The sequence below is a fragment of the Ostrinia furnacalis genome, unplaced genomic scaffold (assembly GCF_004193835.3).
Source record: "Ostrinia furnacalis isolate ACB-3 unplaced genomic scaffold, ASM419383v2 OfSCF0661, whole genome shotgun sequence".
NCBI lineage: Eukaryota > Metazoa > Arthropoda > Insecta > Lepidoptera > Crambidae > Ostrinia > Ostrinia furnacalis.
In genome coordinates, this window is record NW_021130900.1 from 252,096 (window position 1) to 269,333 (window position 17,238).

Below are 17,238 nucleotides of genomic sequence, written 5' to 3' on the forward strand. Positions count from 1 at the left end.
TAATGTTCTTTGTATAAGTACTCTATACTATACGGACAAAATCTCTATCTATGGCATTAATTGAATAGCAAAAAAGATTTTGATTCAATGACACATTATTTCGGAGACTGGCGTCCAGTTTAACTATTTTTATCACTTGAGTAAAGTAGGATAGTTGTTAGCACATTTGACTATACAAAATAAATGTGCAAATAAGCACCTATTTCAAATATGAGATAAACAGTGGATTTTATGTCATAACGGCCATTTCCTCTAGCTTTCTTTTTCCCTAATCCTTTTCGTTTCGTATGCTACCGTTTTGTTGATAAATGTTACAATATAGAATTCAACGCTGATAAATACAGTTAGGTACTAAGATAAACAGTGGCACAATACAACAGTTTCAATTCTTCCGTACAATACAAAATCAAAATCCAATTACGCAACTCGTAATTTATATTGCCACATCCAGGCTGGAGATGAAGCCGCAACAATAGACCGACTGTTAGGAACGAATGAATGAATGAATGGAACGAGTCCCAAACGAGAACGAGTGAAAGGACTGAACGCTCAAGACAAGCCGGCTTTTGTTGCTTCGGCTGGACGTAATACGTTTTATGACAAATTGTAAGTTAAACCCGATGTGACGGCTCCATTTTGTGCCGCTCGATAATTCGTTTACCCCAGTTTTGTTGGAGAAATAGAGTGGGAAGCGGACAAGTAATTAAAAAGACACGTGATTTCACTTGAATACACACATGAAATAATTATCGTAGTCTCTAAATACGGTCTATTCATCTCTTTTACCCATATCTGGATGCTGTCAGTGCCGAGAGAGACACATAAACCCGAAATAAGGAAACGATATTAGAGAATAGCTCTCATCGTCATCATCATATCAGCCATAGGAGTCCCATTGATGAACATAGGCCTCCCCCAATGATTTCCATAATGAACGGTTGGTAAAGCGGCCTGCATCCAGCGCCTTCCTGCTATGTACCTTTATGAGGTCGTCAGTCTACCCTGTACCCTGTACCTTGGAGGATAGCTCTGCTGAATTGGATTATTCAAAAGGTAAATCACTTCTGCTAGTACTTACATTACAATGACCCATTACTTATGGAAACTAGTACAGTTTTTTTCTGGACAGCCTGAAAAACCTTGAGTGACAGAAGGGAAATTCTAGGTAGTATTTACCCGAGCTGTCGGCTAGCCTTGTGTCGGCTGGCTTTAATCAAAATGCAAATCAGTCGCTTCCGCGGCGTCATGGCGTGACGTGACAAGACGTCGTTCCAGCTGATATGTACAGACAACAGCATGAAAAGCTAATGTAGCATCTTATGTACTTGGAATAAGGATGACTTTGCAATAAAATTGTATAGTTTGATGTGCTGTAGGTTGTACTTTATGCTCAGGCATGTTACGATGTAAGCCATCTATGATATGGGACGATGAAATTGAACTATAAAGTAGATACCACGGTGCATATAGGCTTTTCAAATACGGTTTGTGAATCGAAATTCGCGGTTGCTTAACCAATAGGTAAAAATCCTTAAGGGTTAAATTATAAAATACTGAGGTTAATCCGTCATTGGCTCTTTGTTGCTTTCGCATGTGCTAGAAGAATCAGGATCAGTAACAGGAACAAAAAAAGCAATAATAAAATATGGACATCGCATTCTGGAATAGCTCTACTGCATCAAAGACAAGTCGAACAGACGATTTTTTGTTAGATATCATTTACTTTATAGTGTTCAAGTTACTTCTATTCCGTGGTCGACAATCTGGTAAAGGTCGCAGAAGAGCGCAGGACAGGTCGTTGGGAAAACCGTGAGGCAGGCCTTTGTCCAGCGCCAGCAGTGGACGGGATTATTCGGTTGGAACGAAGTTCAAGTACATTTTCATGAAAAATACAGGAAGCAAAATCGTAAGGCTGAACAACTCTGTAACTGGGGAATGAATGAAGGCAATTACTTATAAATAAACAAATTCAATTAACATTTAATGAATAAGGTACTCCAATCTGTAAACAAGTGGTAGCAATCACGGAGGTAATGAAACTGTATACTGAAACTCAGTTCATTTAGATTAATTTGAATTTATAAATTAGTGACAATTTTGAGTGTCGGTTCGTGACAAATTTTATCATGACTATCGTACAGTTCAACGATAACAGCCAGCTCATAAATGACACAGATCCTGAAACTTCATGATTGTACGTTACGCAAAGGGATCTTCTACATCTCTAAACGAACTTTGCTGTTGTTCTATTAACATCTATCACTTTAGTTGTTCATAGTTTACTTCTTGTCAAAAACGATAATTTAGGCTTTACTTTCAAGTATCTGCACACATGGCATTTGATATATGTAGATGAACTGATTCAACTTACTCTTACTATATTGAATAATCATCCTACATATTAATACTTACCTACTCCTTTGTGTAGTGAAAGTGGATCGTCATCATCATCATTTCAGCCATAGGACGTCCATTGCTGATTGGTAGCGGCCTGCGACCAGCGCCTTCCTGCTACTTTCCTTTATGATGTCGTCGGTTCACTTTGTGGGTGGACGTCCCACGCTGCGTTTTTCGGTACTCGGCCTCCACTCCAGAACCTTGCTGCCCCATCGGCCGTCAGTTCTGCAAAAAGTCAGTTCAGTGAAAGTGGATAAATGCTGTATTATTTTGTTTTCTGTGTTCAGCTTCAGCTTGGCCTGGCTGTTCTGCCTAAGCTTTGTTTAAGGTAATAAAGGTGCGGGTGTGATTAGTAATTTGCATAAATTTGTTTCCACCTACACCCAGGGCATGTGTGTCGAGATCTGGGTGGAGATACGTCACAAACTCAGGAGTGGCGCTAGGGTTTACCTACGTGTAGGCACGTGCAAATATCCTATTGATATTATAAATGAGAAAGTTGCGAGGATGGCTGGATGTTAGTTACTCTGCCAAGTAAAAAGTACTGAAAAGATTACAATAAAACTTTACATTGTTATTGTTATACATCAGAATATAGGCGATTTATAACGATATTTTTTTGATGTACAAACTTTTGCCCGTGGCTTAGCTACGTGACATTCAATTTGTCACAGAAATATCGTTATAAATGGATATAGATTGTTTATTCTGATGTGGTTTCATCAAAATCCGTTCAGTACTTTTGGCATGGAAAAGTGACAGATATCTAAGTATCTATCCTTTCCATCCTCACACTTATAATAATATTAGTAAGAAGTAGGATTTTCATTGGAATTTAAACCTCATTACATCGCAATAAAATAAGCACATAAATTGTATACATTTTAGTGCCAGCGACTGTTCAGGCCACTGGGGGATAACAGTACAGAATATAGGTCGTAATCTAGTTTTATTTTATCAACAACTAACTTTTGCTTTCGCGTAGGTTTCGGTGCGTTGAAGAAAAAATAGCGCGTTTCTCTTGGGGGTTGTATATTCCTAGGTTAGGCTAGTTTGATATTCAAAAATAAAGTAGCTTTTTGTAAGTTAGAGTAGTTACCTACTTATTCTCAATCAAGTTTTACTCCAAATATTAGTGTCATATTCAAGTTGTCATAGAGAGTCAATATTATGTGAAGTACCTTTTGGAGCAACTTTTGGATAGGTAGTAAAAGATGACAATTTGTTGAATTGTCCTCAATGTAAAATAACTTTCACTTGTTAATTTTCTTTACTTAAAATCAGCGTAATTACAACTAGGTTAAAATAGTTTACTTACTTAGGTGCATATTTTCCGATAAGTTACAATAGTAAATGGCCAAGAAATCCTATTTTTCATTTAAGTACATAAAAATTATTGCATTGAAATCTTTATAAGCGTTTTCATAAAACCCGCATAAAATCGCATACTGAAAATTCGAACCCAGAATACATTGTTACTTTCGAATAAGAAAATTGCAAGTGCTTTACATTTTCATCTACATAGTAACATATGGCCGTACAGATCTAATAACTGTATAACATTTATACTATTTTATACGATCCACATTTGGGTTCAGCGGTTTTATATCTTGAAATCTGTGAGTTAGTTTCCATTGCACTAAAATATTTTTGAAATGATACTGCAATCTTGTTGCATTCTGGTAAGAAACTATTGAAAACTCGTTTGTATTGTTTTATCATATAAAATAATTTAACGAAATTAAGAAAAAATATTCAATTATTCTCACATTTTTTTTCTGTTTAACACAAAGGTAAGATGGCCTTATGTGACAATTAAATGGCAATAAATAAAGTCGCATCTGAATTCTATACGTTTAATTAAACTGCACCTCTAAATTGATTGCTTTGATAGCATATCTAACTGAAACAAACTCCAGTGATATCTGTAACACATTGAGGCTGGGTTGCACCATCTTACTTTAACTTTCACGAACGTCATAAATCTGTCTCAGCCTTAGTATCATGTCGTTACAGTTTGTTTATAAAACAAATGAACTCGCAACAGCGTTAACATAAACGAATGAATTTTTCGACTCCGAACTGGCACACGTTGTCACATCCAGTTCAGAGGAGATAGGCCATTTCGGGCATGCGATGATGTTGACACGCGTGACGGCTGTGAAATGTCATTCCGCTTTCCAGCGCAGTGCAATTATGCCTTTTGTTCACGACTGCCCGTGATCAGTCGGTAATAATGCAGTGTGGAGGATGCATTCTGTCGCAATGAATCAAGTGAGCTTAAATAAACTGGTAAACTGTGTTATGCTCATGCAAGANGTGCAAGATTTCTAACACACATACCTATCTACTTATTACTCTTCACTACCTTGATGCATGTTATAAAACTACTCAATTAAATAATTGAATATAAAATACTTTTCATCCACTAACCAGCTCAGTGAAGGGTCGTTCTATAGCGGAATCTATTATGTCAATCTATTATGCTCAAAACTTTTTCAATCTCAGTCATAAATTGTCACTGCGATTGATAAATTATTGAAAGCCTTGGACTATGCTTGGTTGGGATTGAATTTGGCTACTTTAGACTGACGGCTTAACGTACCCTTCGATTTATAATTATTTCTTCGTATTCTTCTGGATTGAACAATCAGAAAAAAAAATCATTCCCTTACCATTAGGTACACTTTCATCATCATCATCATTTCAGCCATGGGACGTCCACTGCTGAACATAGGCCTCCCCCAATGATTTCCACAATGACCGTTTGGTGGCGCGTCCAGCGCCTTCCCGTTACCTTTAAGAGGTCGTCGGTCCACATTGTGGGTGGACGTTCTTCGTTCCATTACACTTTAGTTTTGATTTAATTCTTGCAATGCTGTAGTCCGCCCACTGTTTAGTAAAACCCTTTGTATTTGTTTTAGTGGCCTTAAGATGTCAACAACAGCTGACGTTAACTTGCACAAGCATCCAACCTTGGGTATGACCTTTTATTTCAAAGCTAGACCATTTTGTATTCGCTGTTTTCTTTTACATTGCTTTTTAAAGAAGTATAATAATTTAGTTTGCAACTATTTAGTCGTAGTCATGCAAAGAAACATTTCATTTTAAACTGAAAAGTTGTAACAGAGGAGTCTTTATATTCCTCTTATAACTGACTTTAAAGCATGTAAAGATACATTCATAAGTATTTAAAAAGTAGCACGGAAAATACAATATTGAATAGCTAGGCTGTTAGTCAATGTAATGGAAATCAAAACAAAACCATCTAAACTAAGTACCTCCTCACTCTTAGCTTGTGGTCATGGCCACAAGTTTTTAGCAAAAGCGATACCATTATGCCGTCTCTCTATTACAAATATAGCTATTTCCTCAAGTTCTATCATGGCGCCTTGTAGCACCTACGCTTTGGTTTGTTCGTCAACTGAGAACATGATTGTGCTAGACACTCGGCGGTGGTCAGATGTCGGTATGACACGTGACAAGGTGGTTATATCGTATAGTCAAACATAAAACACGTTAAAGTCGAAGTTATATCAGACTGCACAATTTTGCCGCAAAATATGCCATAATAGAATGACATGAGATGCCACAGTGTACAGACAATTACTTATTCGAAATAGTGCCTATTACAAGTACAATAACTACACAAAAGCCGCAGTATTTATCTTGATAAATAATGTATAAATGTATCTCGCCCGCATAAGCTAGTCAGAAGCAGTTTATATTCTCTACTCGTATGAAAGATTTTATTTGGCTAAAAGAGTCAATAATTAAATTTTCCATCCATTATTAGCAATTTATGTTGAATGTATGTCGCTAAAAAGCGCTTTAGATGCGCTTAAAACAGCAGAATATACTAAGTATCCATTAAAAAATCAGTATCAAAATCCGTTGCGTAGTTTTAAATATCTAAGCATTTAGCATAGGGTCAGACAGCGGAAAGCGACTTTGTTTTATGCTATGTAGTGATTAAGCCACGTCCAAGAGCCACGTGGAAAGCGTCGGATGCACCCAATACCGATTCCGAAAAACCTATTGAGAGAAGCAATGGAAACGTGTCGAGCGGCCGTGCCAATATGGCGGAGTCTGTTACATTCGCAGACGAAATCGCATTTGCTCTCACAGTTGTACGGTCATCGCACACAGTGGATATAGGATTGATATTGTAACGTATCTGCAGTGTATCAATGTATAACAGTAAAAGTAGATAACGACAAGGCTCTATAAACAAAGTTATCGACAAGTTTTTGTATGTAAGAATGCTGAAACTCTGCTGCAAGTAATGTCATAATGTTAATTGTGAAAAATCTAAAACGTTAAAATAACGGTATCGTTATAGCCAATGAGCTGCTGTCATAGTGACATTGACGTAGTTAATGTAAATGTCACACGAGCAAACGTTAGATAGGGACGGGCAGAGACGACTCAGACGACTAAGCAATGAATTGTATTAAAACTAGGCAATATAATGTGAAAGTTGAATATACAGTGTTTTATTTATGAAAATAGATCTACCGGCCTCTAACAATAAGTATGTACAATCAAATATAACACAAGGAAAGTCAAGCTCTATTCATGTTACTAAAATAATCACGTAGTAGCATAAAAACTAGAACTAATCCCTAAAATCTACTTCTACTCCAAGCTTAGCTGGAAATGCTACAGCTTAAAGATACTCGTAGGAGCGCTCCGATAGCTTAGGGTTTCTGTTATAATATTAGTATTTTATTTTTATCAAAATATAATTTTCTTGGACCTATTAATTAAAATCCTTACTACATTTTATAAACATGTTTTCCTTTATTTTGTACTAGCTTTCCACCCGCGACTTCGCCCGCGTGGACTACATTTACACCTTGTGTCCGAAAAACCCAAATATTATATGGAACCCTATTTTTTATAAAATAAAATTTAGCCTATGTTACTCGTGGATAATGTAGCTTTCGAATGGTATAAGAATTTTTAAAAACGGTCCAGTAGTTTTTGAGCCTATTCATTACAACCAAACAAACAAACAAACAAACAAAAAAAGTTTTTCTCTTTATAATATTGGTGTAGATTTATGTTATGGTTGTCTCTGACAAATTAGAGAGCTAAGGCTGCTTAGAGAACTGAACGACCTGACGATGATGATGCAAAAGCACAAAGCTACACAAAAACGCTCCGACCCCTAACATGTGCAGATTCCAAAACTGTCTTCCAAACAACCCGAGTCTAACATCTAGTAGACTGTGAAACCGTCAGAACCGGAGAAATGCATCCAATACGAATTCCGAAAGCGTCACGTATTCAAAGCGGCTAGGGGCAGAGCTAGGGGCTAGGGCAGTGGTTCTTAACCGGTCCGCGGACCACTGGTGGTCCCTGGAGGCATTCCAAGTGGTCCACGAAGTGCACTTGCACGCCTTAGTCAAAACCACTTTAAACTGATTTTTGCAGTCAAAATGGTTCACTTTAGACCGATTATGATTATGAGGTGGTCCCTGACAAGACAGAAATTTGGTAAAATGGTCCCTCATGATTTAAAGGTTAAGAACCACTGGGCTAGGGGCTAGGAATGCGCCGATAAGTGTGGCGCTTCTGTTACACTCTCCGACGCGATCTAATTTACTCTAAACTTTTACGCGACTCGTCTAGACTAGACTACGCTCGCAGCGTCCGAGAACGCTTTTGTTTCAATTACGAACGCTGAGACATGAGGTTTGAGAATGGGTGCGNTTTATAATATTAGTGTAGATTATCCTGTCCGCATAAGGTTGTCAGAAGCAGTAAATATTCTCTTTGAAAGATATTATTTGGCTAAAAGAGTCATAATTAAATTTTCAGTCCATTCTTAGCAAGTTATGTTGCATGTAGCTTATTAGCGATTAAAAAGCGCTTTAGGTACGCTTAAAACAGCAGAACAGAAATGAAGCCACGTGGAAAGCGTCGGATGCACCCAATACCGATTCCGAAAACACCTATTGAGAGAAGCAATGGAAACGTGTCGAGCGGCCGTGCCAATATGGCGGAGTCTGTTACATTCGCAGACGAAATCGCATTTGCTCTCACAGTTTTACGGTCATCGCACAGAGTGGATATAGGATTGATATTGTAACGTATCTGCAGTGTATCAATGTATAATAGTAAAAGTAGATAACGACAAGGCTCTATGCCCAAAGTTATCAACTAGTTTTTTGTATCTAAGTGTGGGATTTGATGGGTCATCCACAAGATGGAAGCTAAGGTGGAATTGTTTCCTTCCGAACGGGTGCTATGATCGGGCACCAAGGTATTTAATATGCTAGTTTTGGCAGAAACTTTGACATCGCGATGCAGATTTGGAGGCGCGGTGGCGTGTGCCATAGTAAGGTAGAAGTCAACGCCATCTATTGGTTAATGACTGTAGTGACGTGTCGAAGATGTCGCCACATAAGAACGTTGAAACTCCGCTGCAAATATGTCAAATACCTAAGTACAATAAAATATAACACAAGTGAAGTCAAGCTCTATTCATGTTACTAAAATTATCACGTAGTATCATAAAAACTACATCTAATCCCTTCTTAATTCAAAGTACTCCAAGCTTAGCTGGAAATGCAACAGCTTAGAGTAAGTAAGTAAGCATTTATTTGCTGCACACAAAGTCACATACATAGTTCGACAAAATAACATAATACAATATTGAACATGCACATTCAAAAATAAAAAAAATAAAATAAATAACAATGAGAAATGAAATAATGTGAGCAGAGTTGCGGCAGCAAAAGGTCTCCGTCTCAGCATGTGTCACAAGCTAATGCCTTTCAGACGGCGGCCGACGAAAGTGGAGAGCGGCGGTAATCGCCGCAGCAATTCGCAGGGGCATTAAAACACAAATGATAAGGAAAAATTAAATAAATAAAAAGTGAAAATTAGTTTAATGTCAAAATGATATATTAAATTATGTAAATTAAATGTCAGGAATAGGATTAGCAGGTCAGTATTATAAATAATGTCAAATTAGAGGGGTCGACTACACCTGGCCATTAGAGATTTTTTGGAATGCCAGTATGTGCTTTTTAAGTTTACTTTTAAAAGTAAACTTGGTCATAGCTTGCCTAATGGGTGGTGGAAGGTTAGTAGGTAGGTAGAGATACTCCTAGGAGCGCTCGCGCTCCGATAGCTTAGGGTTTCTGTTATATTTGTATTATATTTTTATCAAAATAGAATTTTCTTGAACCGATTAATGAAAATCCTTACATTTCATAAAAAATATTTCCTTTCTGTTGTATAAAATATGTTATGTTTGTCTCTGATAAATTAGAGAGCTAGGGTTACTTAGGCTTGGTTGCACCATCTACTTTAACTATGACAAACGTCAAAAATCTGTCAAACTCCATACAAAAAGCACCGTTTAACGTCATAGTTACTGTCAAAATAAGATGGTGCAACCCACCCTTAAAGTTAAACAAACTGACGATGGTGATGCGATGCAAAAGTACAAAGCTACACAAAAACGCTCCGATCCCTAACGTTTGCAGATTCCAAAACTGTCTTCAAAACAATCCGATTCTAGCATCTAGTAGACTGTGAAACCGTGTGAACCGGTGAAATGCATCCAATACGAATTCCGAAAACGTCACGTATTCAAACCGGCTAGGGGCAGAGCTAGGCAGTGGTTCTTAACCGGTGGTCCGCGGACCACTGGTGGTCCCTGGAGGCATTCCAAGTGGTCCACGAAGTGCACTTGCACGCCTTAGTCAAAACCACTTTAAACTGATTTTTGCAGTCAAAATGGTTCACTTTAGACCGATTATGATTATGAGGTGGTCCCTGACAAGACAGAAATTTGGTAAAATGGTCCCTCATGATTTAAAGGTTAAGAACCACTGGGCTAGGGGCTAGGAATGCGCCGATAAGTGTGGCGCTTCTGTAACACTCTCCGACGCGATCTAATTTACTCTAAACTTTTACGCGACTCGTCTAGACTAGACTACTTTCGCCCCCGGGGAAAAAGAAACTTCGGGAATAGAACCCGAAGTTTAAGGAAATTTATTTTAAACTATTTCCCTCAATCTGGGAGAGCTAACCTGTTTTGAGGTTGCTTCCTTGGGTGTTACCTCAGTGAGGGTTTCTAAAGCAATATCATTAATTTCTTGTAATTCTACGTTTTTTCTTGTTTTTAATGAGTTTAGGATGCTGCGGCGGGTTTTTACAAAAATAAAGATCTTAAAAACTATAAAACATATAACAATGGCGAGTATGACTATGGTAAATATTGAATAATGTGTGTTATATTTTATAAAATGTGGTTGATTGATAATTTCTTCTGTTTTGTTTACAATAAAGTTTGAATACTGTTTATAATTTCTAAGGTACTCTAAATCAAAATTTTCAATTTTATTGTTATTTAATTTTAACAATTTATCTGTTATATTTATGTTGCAACATGCATCCTGGGCAATATTAAAAGTGGGTTGTTCTATATGTATAGTTATGAATTGCAACAACTATAATTTATTATCCAAGCTCTAAATAATCGCTACTACGAGTAACTGATCATAAAATGTTTTTCCAATCGTTCAAGCTCCCGAGGATCTACCGATAGGTCGGGTGACGTAATCTTGAAATTATTATTTTAGCCGGCGCGGAACTTCCGGAAGGTCGGGTGACGCCGAACCGTGAACCGTGTTTACTTTGGCAGTTATATTCTATATTTATTCGATTCTAAAATATATTCCCAAAAATTTTGAAAGTTGTTTTAATTTGTATCACTTGGATATGATTTGTATTAGAAAGTGCTGTGAGTGTGACGCTTGAACGGAAGGAAGTCAACCTAACTTAACCAACTGCGTATTTCTATACTGTGTAGCCGCGAGAGCTCTTTGGCGCGCTGTCTTCGACGAAGTATTGCGCGCGCAGATTTTGACAGCGCGAAATACCTACTTTAGCAGAAATACCAAGCCTTAATTTATAAATGGGTATAAATGGTATAATGGGTCAAATTTTGACAACCTATGTAACTATGGTTCACAATAAACGTATTTTGAATTTGAAATTTGAATTTGACCAGACTGACGCCAGGCCAGGCCACTTTGAAGTGTTAAATGTAATACTTAATTATCTTTTGTAAATGTTTTGTAAAAATAATCGCATACTTTTTCATTTTTGGAGCGATTGAACAGTATAGGCTCAAGGGCAATGGAGCATGCTATACTCGGAGTTTCTTTGCGTGATCGAAACAGAAATGAGATCCTAAGTGACTGGCATGGCATAGCCCTCAAAATCGCTAAAATCAAGTGACAGTGGACGGAGCACATAACTCGCAGAGCTGATGGCCGCTGGGGCAGAAAAGTTCTAGAGTGGCGACCACTGGCTGGAAGACGTATTGTGGGCAGGTCCTCCCCTACTAGTTGGACTGACGATCTGGTGGAGGTCGCGGAAGATGCCAGGATGCAAGACCGGTCGCTGTGGAAATCTTGAGGCCTTTGTCCAACAGTAGACGTCATTCGGCTGAAACGAACGAACAGAACAAACTGCATTGGCATGTTGTGTCAGCCTGTAATTGTTGTTGCACTGTAACTTTGTTCATATTTGTTATTTTAAGTACACATGTTGTTATGTAACAATGTTGGTATAGTCTGGTCCGGGAGCACGTAGAATATTGTCCAATGACCCCAAGCTACCCATCTTTATTGCTCGCACGTAATTATGTTGTTGACACGCTCGCACACTCACTGCGGGCGCCCGTCCCACAGTCGCGACAGCAATATAATTACGCGCGAGCGATAAGGATGGGTAGCTTGGGGTCATTGGACAAAATTCTACGTGCTCCCGGACCAGACTATAGACCTAATAAATAAATAAACAGCATAATGAATAATGTGGATGTCCCAGCTTCTCGGAGGTGTCGGCGCTGGCCACGCTGTGGGTCAACGGCACCGCGTGGGTGTGGTGGGGCGACGGCGCCGGCCGCCTGCGCCGCGCCGCGCTCACGCAGCCCGCGCCGCCCGCGCGCGCTGAACTGCTACCCGCGTTGACACTCGTGAGTCATTGTCCTAACGCTTCCACAGCATAGTGCTTCGTTGGGACAGAGTAAATACAAATGAGTAGGTCATCTTCGTAGAAACGCCCGAGCGCGGTTTGTATGTGAAATAATTTAGCGTTGATTAGCGGTCAGTTGCCCCGAATTTTGTCAGAGTGTGCGTGCGCGCCGCATACGTATTGGCGTGCGCTTACATACAAACCGCGCTCGGTGCGTTTCTATGAAGATGACCTACTCATTTGTATTTACTATGGTTGGGACCTGTTCCAACTTCACTGATCAATCACAAGCTTGCAGTAATGGGAACGATGAACAAGAATCTGTTAGCTTGTATCTCTTCGGTTAAAACTTGCACAATTCCATGCACAGCAGATTTCGATGGTTATAACTTTTTATCAAGGCTCGGATACCGGTTTATTTTTCAAACCGTTATAGCCTTAAGTATAGCCTGACCAGGAACATAAAAACCCTGGCTTAGAGGCGCTTCAATTGCATTTGATAATGCAACACTGGGTACAGTCGTACCTGTATTAAATTAATAGGCTAACTTTATGTATCAGGATTCAGGATTATAGGCTTATTTAATATTTTCATAAATTAACAAAAACGTATTATTATAGGTAAACGGGTTTAAATAAATTAAATGAAACCATCAATCGAGCAAGTAGGATTTTATTATTATTCATCAATAATCAAATTCTGAACTTGAATATTCAACTACAATGTCTGCTCATGAACGCTTCAAACTCGGTACTTCTTTCCCAATTCCATAAAATTCAATACTTACAAAGTGACAAAAAACTTTAAAATAGGTAGTTGAAACAAACCACAGCTAATTTTCATAGTTGACTGTACTATACGATAAACATGTCAGTCAATTTGACAACCTTTGTCGGAAACATTATTCAATGAAAATATTGTCCGAACCCTTAGTATTTCTCTTCGACAAATACTTTAACACATTGTGAACCACTTTTCTTTCACGACTATAAAAAGATTTTAGCAATTTAATTCACAAAATCAATTGCGCACATTTAAAATAAAGTTTGTTTACACTTTGACAGCAATAGACTGACATGCAAGGTGACATGTCAATGAAGTTTTCAGTTACTGTTGCCATTAAAAGAAATTAGTACCATTAATTTTCCGCAACATGGCGAGGGTTTTTATGTTCCTGGTCAGGCTATACATGAGAACGAAATAATGTCATTTTCGTTAGTCAAAACCGGTATTCATAACGTTATTTTTCAGAATCAAGTTTTCGGTTACATTTTCGTTTTTCACCACTTTCTTCTCTCTCTTTACTGAGGCACTCGCGTACTGCAGCGGAGCGCGGTGCAGTGGGATAATCACCATAACCTCGCGCTACGCGACAGAACGCGGTGCAATGTGACAATTGCCTTAGGTAATTTGAGAAGCATAGAAGTTTTGAACCGTTGTGTCTTGCTTAGATCCCTGGCGGCGCGAGCATCCGCGGGCTGGCCATCGACGCCCGCACACGACGACTGTACTGGTCGTGGGTGTGGACGCGCGCGCGGCCGGCGGGCTGGCGCGGCGCGTGGGCGGCGGGCGCGCGCGGCGGCGTGTCGGTGGCCACGCTGCACGCCGCACGACGCGCCACGCTGCACGCGCACGACCAGGCCGAGCCCGATGATATTGTGATACATCCTGACACTGGGTGAGCAAGCGCGGTATTGTTATACAGGCTGTTTTATGTAAGGTGTCAAGCCGAAGCCAGCTGACAGGTGAGGAGAGGATCATACATATGGGGATGGAATCCCTTTAGTCCACGTTCGTAACTGAAATTAGATAACCAACTACGAACATGACTTTGTTTTTTGTTTGATAACCAGTTATGAAAATGGAATTTACTTGTCGTTTTTGTAACCATGTTTCATAACCAGCTACGAAAATGGTTAGGTTAGGGTTACTAATTAATTAATATTTTATCCACTTTCGTAGCTAAGTTTTCGTAAATGTTTTTTTTCTCTGCGGTCCTTACCTATCACTTGGCTTCAGCTCTTGTATATTATGTTTTTGTGAGACGTCAACTTCTGTTGAACGAAGTATTTGTCGACCACTAGCTAATATTATGCATTAAATAATTTTAGCCTTCCTATTGAAGTTGTGTTTCAACTGATTTCTTTACTTAGTATTTTTTGTCAAATTTTTAATTTCTCAGGTAAATCTTTTGGCACGAGCCACTGACATTACATTATGAACATTACAATACAGGTATTACATTAATAATTAACTAACATCCGTAGATATTTACAAACGATGCTTGCTTAAGTGAAGCAGCAAATCGAACGCACAGCGTTGAATAGACCTCTGTGATTGGTTCGTGTGTCACCCTGTGGGTCCACGTGCACTGTAAGGCAGTTATCACATTGCGCCGCGCGCGGAGCGCGGGGCGACAGATTTGTATGCAAGTACCTCAGTTTGTACAGAAAACACGCGCGGCACTTCACACTGACAACGCGTCCGCGCGCGTGATTTTTATATGAAAATCGCGGCGCAGTGTGATAACCGCCTAAGACCTAATAGTAATGTTTGTGAATACGGGCGTAAATCTCACATACATGAGACCTGCTTGATTTCGTCTCGCAGCCAACTGTTCTGGTCGGACCGCGGCTCCACGCCCGGCATCATGACGGCAGCGGGCGACGGCAGCGCCGCGCGCTGGGTGGTGCGGCGGCGCGCGCGCCGGGTGTCGGCGCTGGCGCTGCACGCGGCGGGCGCGCGGCTGTACTTCGTGGACGCGTACTACGACACGCTGGAGAGCGTGCGGCTGGACGGCAGCGCGCGCGCGCTCGTGGCCGCCTTCGCGCTGCGCGTGCCTCGCGCGCCGCCCGTGCCGCACTACGAGCGAGACGGTCAGTGATACTAGAACTTTTGCCAATTTTTGCTACTTACAAAGTGTTCGTTGAGAAAAAACTGTGTGAACAGGTATTGTCTAAATGTATACAGTAAGGCCTCTCGCCCATATCGACTTTTTGTACTGACGCACGTTAGTCACATTCGCAACGCGATTAGAAGTGACGTCAACGTGCTACTAACGCGCTACAGCATCGCAACTGTATTGATGCAAGCACGTGACCGTATTGAACGACATCGGGGAGAGAACGGACAGAGGGTGGCGTGGCAACTGTAGCGATCACAGAAGTGTGACAGTATCGCATCTGCATCATGGATGTTTATGTGGTGGGTGGGTATTTGTGGGTTACGATAGCATTGCGATTGTATCGGTATGAACCTGTACGAACGCACGAACATAATTTGTACAAAAAGTCATCGTAGGCCTTCGTTTGTTTTATTTTGTTGCGACATTATGTTTGAACAAATTAAAATGAGTCTGTTGTGTATTCATGCGCAGAGCTGTCGGCGGCGGCGGTGAGCGTGCGCGCGTGCGCCCGCCTGGTGGTGTGGGAGGAGTGGGCGTGGTGCGGCGGCGCGCGCGGCCTGGCCCGCCTGCCGCGCCGCCCGCGCGTCTCTACGTCACCCGCGCCCGCGCCCGTGCCGCGCCACGACCGCACGCACGTCACCGGCCTGGCGCTGCTCATGGAGCGACCTGCAGGTACACACTACACTACACTACATGTGCCCGCCTGGTGGTGTGGGAGGAGTGGGCGTGGTGCGGCGGCGCGCGCGGCCTGGCCCGCCTGCCGCGCCGCCCGCGCGTCTCTACGTCACCCGCGCCCGCGCCCGTGCCGCGCCACGACCGCACGCACGTCACCGGCCTGGCGCTGCTCGTGGAGCGACCCAAAGGTAGGTACACACTACATAACACGCGAAGACCATGATCAATATAAAACGACAACAGCTCAATACTGTCGTTATTGAACTGGCCGAATCTACACTCGCGAACAAAAATATGGAATCACCCTATTTGATTCGAGCGATCACAAAAACTAAATGACTAATAGAAAACAAATAAAAATGGTACCATATTATAAACTTTACATTGATACCACAGATACATGCATAGTCATTCAGTTCGTAAGATCGCTCGGAACAAAACACAAGGGGGTGATTCCATACTGAACTTTTGCTCGTAAGTATAGTTCCGACAAATACGAGTTCGAAATCTACCGTCAGTAGACTCTTGTTGTTGTTGTGAACTCACTCATAACACAAATGTATTTATAACTGTAGCACTTAACTGAGTCAGTATCTGAAGTACGGGAGCGACATGGGAGGGTGTTTTTTGTTACGTCAAATATGTGTGACGTCAGATTTGTATGCTCTGTCACGTCATAATACGTTAAAATCACTCGTGCTGCTCCCATCATACCTACCTTACGCACGGTCTCAGCTATTTAAGCGCTATAGTACATACCATGAGGAGTTAACGAAACTTAAAAACAATACAATTTATTTTAACGTATAAGTAGATGAAGCACAAGTCACTTGTGTTGCAGACGAGCCCGCGAACCCGTGCGCCCGCGCAGACGGCGGCGAGCTGTGCGATCCGAGCGCGTTATGCGTGCGGGGCGCGCGCGGCTTCGCCTGCCTGTGCCCCGACGGCCTGCAACCTTCTAGCGAAGGGCCCGAGGTCAGTGCCCTGTCACACACCCCCCACATTCACCATTAACATTTCAGCCACAGGACGTCCACTGCTGAACATAGGCCTCCAATGATTTCCTTAATGGCCTGTTGATAGCGGCCTACATCCAGCGCCTTTCTGCTATCTTTATGAGATCTTTAGTCCACCTTGTGGGTGAACGTTTTATGTTGAGATTTCCGGTACGTGGCCTCCACTCCAGAACCTTGCTGCCCCATCGGCCGTCAGTTTTGCGTACAATGTGTCCTGCGCATTTCCACTTTAGCTTGCT

The 17,238-nt window shown here is 41.0% G+C and overlaps 1 protein-coding gene across 1 annotated transcript in view; it reads left to right on the top strand.

The window, feature by feature from the left end:
* Positions 1 to 9,479: 9,479 nt before the first annotated feature.
* The window catches only part of LOC114366683 (low-density lipoprotein receptor-related protein 1B-like), a 31,573-nt gene continuing 23,814 nt past the window's right edge, over positions 9,480 to 17,238 (top strand). Inside the window, exons 1-6 of the mRNA XM_028323626.1 lie at positions 9,480 to 9,493; positions 12,256 to 12,403; positions 13,855 to 14,081; positions 15,014 to 15,279; positions 15,780 to 15,980; positions 16,825 to 16,958. Of these exons, the coding sequence (XP_028179427.1) occupies positions 9,480 to 9,493; positions 12,256 to 12,403; positions 13,855 to 14,081; positions 15,014 to 15,279; positions 15,780 to 15,980; positions 16,825 to 16,958 (990 nt within the window). The remainder of the gene's footprint in view (positions 9,494 to 12,255; positions 12,404 to 13,854; positions 14,082 to 15,013; positions 15,280 to 15,779; positions 15,981 to 16,824; positions 16,959 to 17,238) is intronic.